This window comes from Myotis lucifugus, unplaced genomic scaffold, assembly GCF_000147115.1.
Source record: "Myotis lucifugus unplaced genomic scaffold, Myoluc2.0 scaffold_72, whole genome shotgun sequence".
Classification (NCBI taxonomy): domain Eukaryota; kingdom Metazoa; phylum Chordata; class Mammalia; order Chiroptera; family Vespertilionidae; genus Myotis; species Myotis lucifugus.
The window spans coordinates 3,090,434-3,103,067 of record NW_005871120.1 but is presented as its reverse complement, the minus strand read 5'-3'; the positions used below and the strand labels follow the sequence as shown (position 1 = coordinate 3,103,067).

General features: G+C 44.7%; 1 protein-coding gene across 1 annotated transcript in view; it reads right to left on the bottom strand.

Annotated features, from left to right (window-relative positions):
- Positions 1-1,837: 1,837 nt before the first annotated feature.
- Positions 1,838-12,634, bottom strand: part of LOC102439756 (ectonucleotide pyrophosphatase/phosphodiesterase family member 7-like) — a 34,645-nt gene continuing 23,848 nt past the window's right edge. Inside the window, exons 3-5 of the mRNA XM_006090477.1 lie at positions 8,486-9,112; positions 5,754-5,991; positions 1,838-1,881 (exon numbers count right to left, since the gene is read on the bottom strand). Coding sequence (XP_006090539.1) covers positions 1,838-1,881; positions 5,754-5,991; positions 8,486-9,112 — 909 coding nt within the window. The remainder of the gene's footprint in view (positions 1,882-5,753; positions 5,992-8,485; positions 9,113-12,634) is intronic.

Here is a 12,634-nt window from a genome sequence, read left to right as displayed (position 1 = left end):
GGAGGTGGGGCCAGGGTCGGAAGGGGCGGGGCCAGGCGCGGGCGGGGCGGGGCCAGGGTTTGGCGCCACACGAAAGCTTTGCAGCGCCGCGAGCGCTCCCCGGGGAGCGTCCCCTGAGGCTGAGATGCCGGTAAACATTCTGCTGTTCCCGCACTTTCCCGAGGGTTTCTTTGTCGGGGGCAGCCCCCGCCTCCCTAACCTAGGCCTGTCCCCGTTGGTGCCACCTCTCTGTGTGAATGGGCAAAAGGGACCCTGACCGCCCTTCATGCCCCTGGAGGGGGTGCCTCCTCAGGCCCGGGGTCCGTGGGCTCCGGCCATGGCCGCTCTTTCCCTCCTTGGAAAAGGGCATTTAGGTCAGGGTGTTGTTTTGCAAACTGGCTGGCACACGGAGGGCGAAGAGAAACGGGAGAGGCAGGCCACCCCAGATGGGGAGGTGGCAGGTTTAATAAGGGAACTTATTGAAGAGTCTTGTCTGGGGAGTCTCGAGAGGAGAAGGTCTCCGCGCTCCCCGCCAGAATCTTAACAGTTTCCGTAGAGGCCTTGACCGGGTCAGTCGTGCCCGTGCCCACTCCGGGTGGTCTCTCACCACAGTTCTCTCAGACACCCGCTCCCGCTTTGGGGACGGCGGGCAGGGGAGGGGAGGGGAGAGGCGCTCGCAGGTCCGCCGGAGGTCGCGTCCTCTCCGTGGCCTCCTCCGACGGGAGCCCGGAGCTCTGGCTCCCCCAGCCTTTGGGTCAGTCCCTAACCCCAGGGGGACGTTGGTTCACCAAATGCTGATTAGGCTCTCACGTGCTTGGCGCTGGGGATGCAGCAGTGAGAAAAGCCGGGAGTGGGCCCTGCTCCCGGGGCCTCAGGGGCTCGTGGGGAAAGGGGCCAGTGACGTAATCATCGCACCCGCAGGCAGAAGCAGGACGGCATTCTCAGGCCGGCGAGCTCGGAGCCCGAGGGAGGGCGACTGTGCAGGAAAAAGGGTCTGAGAGAAGAGCAAGGGGGCTCTGGGGTGCTGTGGAGTGGCACAGAGGTAGGGATAGGGAGGGAGATTAAACAGTAATGACTTCTGTGTGACAGGAGCGCGTCTGGAGTGAAAGGCAGGGCAGATAGTTCCCCACGTCCCAGCGCTGTCCCTGGAGTTTGAACCGTGTTCAAAGTCTGCAGGCTGACTTCACAAATCTCTCACAAAACTCTGCTTAGAAGCATCTCGAGGGCTAATTTGCAGAAGGCAGACGAGAGGACAGATTAAATCTCCTCACCACCTTCGGATGAGCGACACTGGAGCCCTGTTCAGCTCTGAGCACTAGAGAGGAGAATTCATTCTAACTGAATGCGTTTATTCTCTCATATCTGTTGTGCTTTTCCCACAACCAGGAGAGCACGGGATTTGGCACAAGAGTGGTTTATCTTTCATTCCCCCAACACTTGTTGACTTAGAGCAGTGGTTCTCAACCTTCCTAATGCCGCGACCCTTTAATACAGTTCCTCATGTTGCGGTGACCCCCAATTTCATTGTTACAAATTGAACATAATTAAAGCATAGTGATTAATCACAAAAACAATATACAATTATATATGTGTTTTCCGATGGTCTTAGGCGACCCCTGTGAAAGGGTCATTTGCTCCCCAAAGGGGTCGCAACCCACAGGTTGAGAACCGCTGACTTAGAGAAAGAAGGTGCGCTGTGGCGATTGCTGTGTCTTCACATGGAACTCCTGGGTTCGGGTCCCGAGATGTTGCGAAAATCCTCCTAGTCACAGTGTCCAGAGATGGGGTCACCAGCCACACAATGAGTCTTCACTATGATTTGAGTCTTTGTTCTAAAGGGCGACTCTCGTTATTTCGGTCAGGTGCACTGGTTCACTTCCGCTGTTTTGATAGGCGCTCTGCCTGCAGAAAACCAATGGCAATGGGTCAGTTAAACTCATAAACACAGGGCTTACTCTATGAACACACATAATAGCTATTAATTATCTTTCCTCTGAGGCAGTGGTTCTCAACCTTCCTAATGCCGCGACCCTTTAATACAGTTCCTCATGTTGTGGTGACCCCCAACCATAAAATTATTTTCGTTGCTACTTCATAACTGTAATTTTGCTTCTGTTATGAATCGTAATGTAAATATCTGATATGCACGATGTATTTTCATTGTTACAAATTGAACATAATTAAAGCATAGTGACTAATCACAAAAACAATATGTAATTATATATGTGTTTTCTGATGGTCTTAGGCGACCCCTGTGAAAGGGTCGTTCGACTCCCAAAGGTGTCTCGACCCACAGGTTGAGAACCGTTGCTCCAAGGAGTGAAAGGACATGTATAGTTAGTGCCATAGTAACACTGTCTGACGTTATACTAAGATATTAATAAGCCTAGGCTGGTCCAACCTTACCTAATGCCGGAGATGGGAAGCAGATTGGGGAAGGATCCTGAGTGGGCCGCAGCCCAGCATTGACCTACACCCAGAAGAAACCTTCATCTTTGCGTGTGGGCTCTCAGGAGGGACAAAGGCATGCATTTCAGGTCTGACTCTGGAAGGGTCAAGGCACTGAAGGGATGTTTAAGGTTCTATGGACCTCAAAGGTGTGGTATGTTCAGGCGTAAGTGAAGATTAGGACTGCCGTGTAACACAGATAAAAACTCCAGGTGGTGTCGATATGGAGAGAAGCATTAGGACATCCCAGTGGTCCTTCCAGTGGCAAGAGGCATGTGCATGAGCACATGCCAAATTAGTGATTCAGCTTCTGGATTTGAGGCTTTCTTTAATAGTAATAATAATAAAAACCTAATGCATTTTAACTGTATGGAACGGTTGCCTTTTAGAAATTATGCTGTGGGCATGGCAATTCAATCAGTACATTGCAGTTTTTCCTGTATCTCTCCTATGGCTAATGGTTTCTGTAAAAAAGGACCAATTGATTTCTTTCTAAAATGTTGCTTCAGGGTATAGAGACCTTTATAGGTCATGTTTCAACTCACAGGAAAATTTTATAGTTTAAATAGAAATTACGTTAACTGTGGGCTGTGAAATTGAGTTAAGGTTAAGTAAAGTTCTGCTTTTCGGTAGTTTATAGTGTTCGGGAGGTCCCCATGCTATGTCCAAGTAGAAAAATGGTCAGGGTTGTGTGCAAGAATACGGAAGGCTCAGTCTAGTGATAAACTACTGAGACGTAGAAAGCAGTGCACCAGCTCATATAATGCTTTGATAGGTGGCGGAACCAATATTATGGGTTGAATTGTTCCCCTCCCCCAAAGTTATGGTAAAAGTCCTAGGAATGTGACCTTATATGGAAATAGGGTCTTTGCAGACATAATTAAATTAAGATAGGGTCATACTGGATTACAGGGGGCCCTAAATCCCATGACTGATGTCCTTAGAACAGCGGTTCTCAACCTGTGGGTCGGGACCCCTTTGGGGGTCGAACGACCCTTTCACAGGGGTTGCCTAAGACCATCGGAAAACACATATATAATTATATATTGTTTTTGTGATTAATCACTATGCTTTAATTATGTTCAATTTGTAACAATGAAAATACATCCTGCATATCAGATATTTACATTAGGATTCATAACAGTAGCAAAATTACAGTTATGAAGTAGCAACGAAAATAATTTTATGGTTGGGGGTCACCACAACATGAGGAACTGTATTAAAAGGGTCGAGGCATTAGGAATGTTGAGAACCACTGCCTTAGAAGATAGCGACACAGGGAGAAGGGGGCAGTGTGGCAATGGAGGCAGAGATTGGAGGAAGAACATCAAGGACTGTTGGCAACCCCTGGAAGCTAGCAGAGGCACAGAAGGACCCTCCCCTACAGGTTTCAGAGGGACCATGGCCCTGCCCAACCCTTGATTTTGTATTTTTAGCCTCCAGATCTATGAAACAATACTTTTCTGTTGTTTTAAGCCACCCAGTTTGTGGTACTTTGTTATGGCAGCCCTAGAAAACTAATACAACTAGTGCATAATTTGGGGGCCTAGTGCAACATGAAAATGCAGGGTCCTTGTTAAGAATTTTGAGACTGTGATAGTAGCTTATTAAACCAAGCTGGGGTCTCTTCTGAGTCCTGGGCCCAAGCTGGCTCTGGTTGCTGGGTTCTCAAAGTGCTGGACCCCTTGTGGCAGGAAGTGATTGAAATGGATGATTACAATGTGCACCAACCACAGGAAACCCAAAGGCCACTCACTCCTTTTTCCGACGAATGGCTGTGTATGTCACGCTAGCGACAAACAGAACTGCAAGAACTCCTGTGACAGTCCCGAGACCTATTGCTGTATTATGGAGAGCAGATGACCTCTGCATCTCTGCTCCTGTTAAAAAAAAAATCAGATGGTTTTTAATTGTCTGATTATTAAGAGGCTGTTCCAGATGCTCCAGGGTCTGTGGGAAGTTTCCCATCCAGGCGCTAGTGAATATTAATTATGGAAATGAAATGTACATTTAACCCAAAGAAAGTGCTCACTGTAGAGAAATCTCACAGGGCAAGTCATTGAAAGACGATTTACTAAATGACCTATTCGCCAAATGACCCATTTGCCTAATGACCACTTTGCCAAATGACCAATTTGCTAAAAGCCAATTCACTGAAAATCAGTTGGTGGGATGTCTACTGCTTATTAATAACTGGTGGTCAGACACACCTTTCCCCAGCTCCCAGTGTGCTATGGGACAGAAGTGGGGTCCAAATAGTTGAGCAAAATTCTAACGTGTTTTAAAAAGTCCTCAATACTTTGGTGAAGTGGTCATTTACTTGATTAGTTTTCTGCAAAATGGCCTGCTTTCTGTAAGTTCACAAGAAGATCGTGGGCAGTGGCTTGGAAGAAGGGAAAAGGGTGCAGGAAGCTCTTCTTTATACTCTGTTTTGATTGAATATGGTTGCTCTAAGCACTCAATAAATCATCAGGCAGTGTCTGAGTCTCTCCCGGCAGGAGAAAAGCTGGCCAGTGTTTGCAAACACTGAATTCCCAGAGATGATTTCTTTCTTCCTTCATGTCGCCCAGATTCAGGATTTTTAAAAAACCCTCACCCAAGGATGTGTTTATTGATTTTAGAGAGAGAAAGAAAGAGCGGGAGGGACAGAGGGAGGAGGAGGGAGAGAGAGAGAGTGAGAGGGAGGGAGAGAGAGTGAGAGGGAGGGAGAGAGAGAGAGAGAGAGAGAGAGAGAGAGAGAGAGAGAGAGAGAACGCGAGATGAGAGAAACATCGATTGGTTTGTTGGTTGTCTCCCGCAGGAGCCCGGACTGGGGATCGAACTCAGTGTACGGGAAGGCGATCCAATCAACTGAGCCCCCGGCCAGGGGCCAGATTTAGGATTTCAAAGTCTTAAGAATTAGCAACCTCATTTACAGGAACCCTTGCCCCTTTCTTCAGCAATGAGTGAAATGGTTAGCAGCTTTTCTCTAGGCGCTAGCATACATGGAGTTGGGGAAGGAAGACAAATTTTGGGTATCTACAAAGGGCAGACTGCACACGATTTCTGATGATCAGTAGGATTATCCTCTGACTTCCTATATGGAGAGCCTTCCCTTTGCCCCTGAAGCACTATGTAAAATGTCACCAGCACATCCAGGGGTTCCCTACCTCCTCTGCTATCTTTTTAGAGCTGCTGATATCTTGTACCGGGGGTGCTGAAGCTGCTGGGAAACAGGATTATTTTGCTTGATTTCATCCCCTCCCCAGGAGACCCCATTATGAATCTATTCTTTCTCAGGACAGGAAGCAACTGCCAATTTTCTGGTGGTTGCTTTTGCATCTCACCTGGTCGCTGTTCGAAAGAGTCCACAAGCATTTCTTGGGTGACTGCCAGGGAGCCATTGTGGGGTTCGGGGGTAACCCCCAGGAGCTTACACATGAGTGGGTAGATATGGACGCTGTCAAAAGGCTCAGCCAGGTGATTCTTCTTGAAATTTGGCCCAAAAGCTCTGAATATGGTCTTCATGTCCTCGAGATCATTATCAAAGCCATGGTCTCCTTTGTTGAAGTAAATTATAAGTCGCTGAAAAATAACAACCAAAAAGCCATTTTAGGACCAAATTCACTGAAAGAAAACTTCCCCTTAGTTAATATCATGCTTGTCGGATCCATGAAATCTTTGAAAATTTAAATGACAAGGAAGGACACTGCTTTCCGCAATGGCAGAGAGAAGAGCAAAGAATGAAAGATCTTTAAGATAGAATTAATTAGAAAGCATACCCATTAGAAACAGCAAGAATATAATGATAACAATACTGACAATGACAATAAGCTCAAGCAGAGAGTGCTTACAATGTACCATGAATTGTTCTGAATGCTTTATAAATATATGTTAACTCTTTTTATCCTCACAGTGGCCCAGCGAGGGCACTGTTATTATCCTCCCTCTTTTGAAGATGTGAAAACTGAGGAGCCTGCCCTGAGTCATGTAGTAGCAGGGTTTGGAGCAGGTGTCTGAACCCAGACTGTATGGTTCTAGAGCTAAGTATGTTTTTTTATGGCATAAAAGTGTATATATATATATATATATTTATATTTGGGGGGAGTTTGGAGAAGAGAGAATAAGGACTAGGTAATTGTTTAATGAATGCCAGATAGGTTTTTGTCTGTGCCCCTTGAAAAATGACTAAGTAACATCAGTCACAACAGCAGGGAAGAAATATGGTGCTCTGTACTTTGGAAAATTGGTCTCATATTTGGCCAGGTGACTACAGAAAGCTCCTGTCACTCAGCTCAGGCTCCCTCGCCCTAAAGAAACCAGTCCAATGACCTTTAAGGCCATAGGGAAGCCCATCAAGAGCAAGTGCCCCAGTGACTCCCCCATGTGGTTTGCAAGCTCTTTAGTCCCTGAAGAGAGAAGAGTAGCATCCACTTTACTCTGCACCTCAAGGCAGGCAGATGAATGGAAATCTGAGTAGTGTACTCAGTGAGATGTACTGAGACCAAAAGATTTTCTGTCTAATTGTTAGTTTTCCAGAAGATTAAACTGATCACAGCATCCTATTCCCTCAAACTCTCTGGTTGGTCATGTTGGGAATGTGACTGTCCCATTAAATGCCTTCGCCATACTTGCAACCTATTACATCATGAACCAGGTTTACAAAGAGGCCACTGACTCTGGAATCTCTCCTTGGAGAGGCCTTAGCGTTGGGCACACATCCTCAGTGGTTTGGGCTGTTTGAAGGATTACAAAATACCAATAAATTGTTGCACTTTATTGTGAATAATTCCACTACCACTAGATAATAACCTAGTGAATTTTCCCAAGTCTTGTAGCAAGCTGAGAATATACAGATTGCAAACATAATGATAATGTTTGGCCCTGTCCACAGCCTTAGATAAGGATTCTTCAAGCTATACCTGAGATGGTATTCTGTTATGTGATATTTAAATATCACATCAACTTTGTTCTGACATGAATTGTTGGTTGGTAGTTAAGAAAAACCAGACCATTTTACTTATGTCTCACAATTAGCATTGGTTTTGGTATTTTCTTCTTTAGATTTGCTTATTCAAATCTAATAAAATTTGTTGAGATAAAATTTACATGCCATACAATTTATCCATTTAAAGTGTACAATTCAATGATTTTTAGTGTATGCACAGAGCTGTGCAACTATTATCACAACCAGCTTAGAAGATTTCCGTCATCCCAAAAAGAAACCCTGTGGCCTTCTGTAGTCACTCCCCATTTGTCCCCAAGTCCTCTCCACCTCTGGCCCTAGACAACCACTAATCTTATATTCTATCTCTATTGATTTGCCTGTTCTAGATATTTCATTTAAATGGAATCATACAATATGTGGTCCTTCGTATCTAACTGGGCATAATGTTTTCAAGGTTCATTTGAGTTGTAGCATGTATCAGTTCTTTGTTCCTTTTAATGGCTACACAATATTCCACTGTATGGATATACCATATTTTGTTTATCCATTCATCAGTTGATAGGCATTTGGGTTGTTTTCACTTTTTGCTTATTGTGAGTAATGCTGCTGTGAGCATCGGTATATACATTTTTGTATGAATAGGATTGCTTTTTTTCTTTTTCTTTTCTTTTTGATGTGTACCAAGGGAACCAGGAAGTAGTTTTTTGGTGAATCTCCTGGTGATCTGTGCATAATAATTAAACAGAGATTGCAAACATAATTATGGGTTCAGACTTCAGCCTTATACTTCTAATCCCAAATCATTCCTCTCTAGCTCTGGTTTCTTATTAAAATGAGGGAGATAAGAGCATCTATCTTTAGACAGACATGAACTAACTCATGTTAAGTTTTTAGCACAGTGCTGGATAATTAGCCTTGGTCAGGGGTGTTTGTCCTTATTATTGGATAGTAGTGATGTGAGGCAGGGGTGATTGCATGGGATGTGGGGTGTGGGGGTGGGGAACATGTAGAAAACAGTGGGTTACCACTCACTGTGCATACACTTATGTTTTGTTGTTTTCCAGAACTGTCTCTCCCTAGTGGCTCTCTCCCAGATCCAAGATGACATTATTCATTTAAAAATCAACTCACCCCATTGATGTTGTAACCAGAGTCCGCATACACTAGGATTGGCAGGACCCGCTCATGCTTAGCAAAGTGGAAGCGTTCTGGAAATTCCTCCTTCTTATAGACATGGAGGTGTGGATGTGCATTCTTCAGTGCTTGGTAAAGGGCTTCCTCTTTCCCTGGTTTGGGCAGGAGCATCCCAAAGCCTCCATAGTCCACAATATCAAACTTGACTAAGTCCCTGTACTTGATGTAGTTGGTTAAGAGGATCTCAGTGACATTGGGCTTCTTTTTTACTGTAGTCATGCCGTGGTCTGATGTGATGATGACATTGAGGTGCTCAGTCAAGCCGTGCCTCTCAATGGCTTCTACCAGGTACCCGATGGTTCTGTCGATTTGCTTAATTATTACCCTTCTGTTTTCCGTCTCGGGCCCGAATTTGTGTCCCACATTATCTGGCTCTCCATAGTACAGAGTCACAAAGTCAAAGTCTTCCTTAGTGAACCAGTTCATGACAATATCAATGTTCTCCCTCCACTCTGTCTCGTTGCTGTCTGGGTGAGTGTAAGACTCCACCAGGGACCTCTGGACGGCTTCACCTTTGTATTTAGCACCTCCCCCGGGATAGTGGAATGACGCAGTCTTCCTCCCCTGCAGGGACAAGAAGCAAATTCCATCAGGCCATTTCTCAGAACAAGCAAAGCCCACCTGATCAACATCCCTACCCTTGTCCAGAGGTTTAGGAACCACGTGGGCTTTGGAGTCAGATGAGGGTGGATTTCATTCTTGGCTTCACTAGGATCTCATTAAATCTAAAACTCCATTAGTTGAAAGACATGCCATTATTTTATGCACTGATAGGAAAAGCAATGCTATCAATTAAAACACCACACTCCAGGGATTAGAAGATGTATTCTAACTTCAGAGATGGCAAAAAAAAAAAAATTAAATTAAAAAAATTCACTAGAATGGAGGAAAAATGGCTCTAAATTGGTGATAGTGAGTTGTTTAATCTCTTATGCTTCAGTGTTTCTACATGTAAAATGCCAAAAAATTGACAGAATTTTTGTGAGGTTTGAGCCAATTAATTTTAAGGTAAAATGTTGGACATCATGTTTTGGCACATAGTAGGCACTCTTTGCCTCCAGATATAACAAGCCACTACAGGTCTTCCCCAGTGTGTGCAGTGGACAGTTAATATGTTTGCTTGCCCAGCACCCACTCCTCTGTCTACTGGTTCAGAGGCCCCTGACTATCTCTGGAGACTCTCCTCTCTGCCCTTGCTTCATGCCAGGTTCAGGATGTGTTGGCTCCACATCTGGCTCCAGATGTGGGCTGAGGCTCTAGCTTGGCTAGAGGACACTGCATCCTCTGGTCACTGTAGTTGGTTCAGCCTTGGGCCCATGTCCAAGCTAATGAGATACAATCATGGGACTTCCTCTGGGGCTGTTGGAGAGGGGAGAATCTGCCCTACTGGTTTCCATATCTAATGCTTATAAAATTTGGGGGTGTATGCAAGAAGGGGAGACTATCTTGTTCACTGTGCAGTTTGCTCAACCACTGGGCCTGACAACCTGCTCAGAGACAGAATAGGATGGTAGTTAAAAGTGTGTTCTGATGCTGGATTGCCTGGTGATAGTCTTTCCCACCACTTGGATGCATGTTACTCATGCTCTCCACCTCAGTTTCCATGTCTGTAAAATGGAGATGATTATTCCACTTCATGGGGTAGTTGTGAGGACTAAATGCATGTAGAGCAAATTAGTAAGCTAATGAGCTTAGCTTTTATTTTTTCCTGGAGAGGAACAGAGAGCATTGGCAAGGTAGCATGGTCAGGTAAAGAGGGGGCAACAATTATTCCCTCTAGTTTCTGTCTCCTGCAGGGTACTAAAGGGGAATCTGGGATGTGCCTGTACATCACAGGGTTGGGGACTGCAGAGAGAAGGTGAGGTTGAGGACTTCAGTAGTGGCAGAAATGACTATAGGATAGGGCATTGAGTTCTTTACAACAGAGGAATAGGATGGGTCAGCTATGAAATGTGGCCGAGTCTTGCAAGGCCCCAGAGAGGCCTGGGGTTGCTGCTTGACACTGAGACTCTTGTCAGTGAGGCCTGGTTACCTTCACCCTTCTATGTGAGACCATAGGCAACTAGGTAGAGCAGCAAATTACAGTCATCAGGAAAAGGGTCATGGCCTCCCTACAATCTTTCATGGGAGGAGCCTATATGTTTCTTTCTTTTCTTGTCTCCAGAGAGTAAACCAGGGAAGGGTGTGTATGTGTCTGAAAGAGCTGAGCACAGGCCATGCTCCTTCTACTCCAGGCTGCTGGGACCACCACAGGGTCTATGGAGAGGATAGGGGGGCATCTGGGAAGGAGAGTTTTGACTTGGATTTGGGATGAAGGTTCTACCATGAGCAGAACTGATTCTTCAGAAATGGGGCTGTTTTAACAAAGCAGGTGACTACAAAGTCATGAAAATATTCTTTTTAAAAAATTGAATTGAGAGAGAGAAATACATCAATTTGTTGTTCTACTTATTTATGCATTCATTGGTTGGTTCTTGTATGTGTCCTCACTGGGCATTAAACCTGCTACCTTGGCATATCAGGATGATGCTCTAACCAGCTAAGCTACCTGACCAGGGCATGAAAACATTCTTAAGTGATCTGCTCCCCAGCAGAAAGGTGGTTTTGGACAAAGCTTGGTAAAATAGTTAGGAAAAGAAAATAACGTTCTGTATGTTCACCAATGTATTATCAATGAGGTGGACACATCTCACTAAGTGGGTCAAAGCAGCTCCCCAACCAGGAACAGGCACATAGTAGATACTCAATAGATTTTTGGTTCAGTGAATGAATGGCCTTATTATTTGGGGAGCAAGTGCTTTCCTTCATCTCTGCTAAACTATTATCTTGAGGGCTGTTATATGACACTTCTTGTATCACTCACAATTTGGATGCTCTGAGAAACACTCTGAAGTTTATTGGCTTCAGTGGAACCAAGGGATGGTGATGGTGTGACTATGTTGATGATATGGAGAATAAATGGGAAAGAATTTTGGGATAATGGCCTCTAGGTTGTGGCTATTTTGTCAACAAATGAGCAGAAAAGTATAACCAAGAGTAGTGCCAAAACTTCCCATGTCCATTTGAGAAGTAGGAAAGTAATTTGGAAGTTGTAGGGTTGCTATTGGTGCCCACCCAAATCCCCTTACTGGACCAATGTACCCACACCCACTTCTGTGAGACTCTCAGCTGCCTCACTATCTAGAAAATTACCCTCATCCAAGTAGCCACGTCCTGTCTCATCTGGGAAGGTATCTCCTTCACCCCCAGCTGCCTGTGGCCAGTGATTGATGGGAGGACAAAAGACAAGCTCCCTGGCCTCAGGGTGGGACAACATTGGGGTTCAGTTTATGTTCCAGAGCTTCCCATGGGATCAGGCTGAAGCTGGTCTCCAGCTGGGACCACATCTCACTTAACTCTTTCCCCTGGCCCCTCAGTTTTCCTTACTCCCTTCTCTTGAAACCTCTCCCTCAATGCATTACCTGCACTGCATTCCTGCCTCAGGCTCTGCTTCTAGGAAACTTGACCTAAGGTTCTTAATACTAAATACTTTTCAAGGCTTCAGGAGCTCTGCTATCTATAGCTATAGGTGAAATATTATCCTCTCTACCCTCCAGCATTCATTTTCTATTAGGCGATCCAGTTTTATTTTCTTTAAAGTGCTTTCCCCAATCTGAAATCATCTTAATTTGTTTACTTATTTATTGTCTGTTTCTCTTCTCTAGAATGTGAGCTCAAGGAGACCAAGAACCATGTCTTTCTTATTGACCACACTTTCCCTGGGACCCAGAACAGGCCTGGCTCAGAGTAAGTGCTGTTGATTAAATGCATGTTGAATGAATGCATGAATTCTGATTAACTTATGGAATCATTACAGAAACTCTTTCTCTTTAGGGTTCTAGCATCTTATTTGTAACCTCCACAGGTAACACATTTTCTTTCTGATAATAGAATTTCAATGGTTGATTTAACTTGCAAATCCTCTAATATTTATTTATTGCATTTCTGATTGTCAATCGACATAATTCTCAGTTTTTAGCGACGGTTCTTTGTTTAACTTACATATAAATTGCCTTTGCTCTGAAGTATGGAATTGACTGGAAGGAT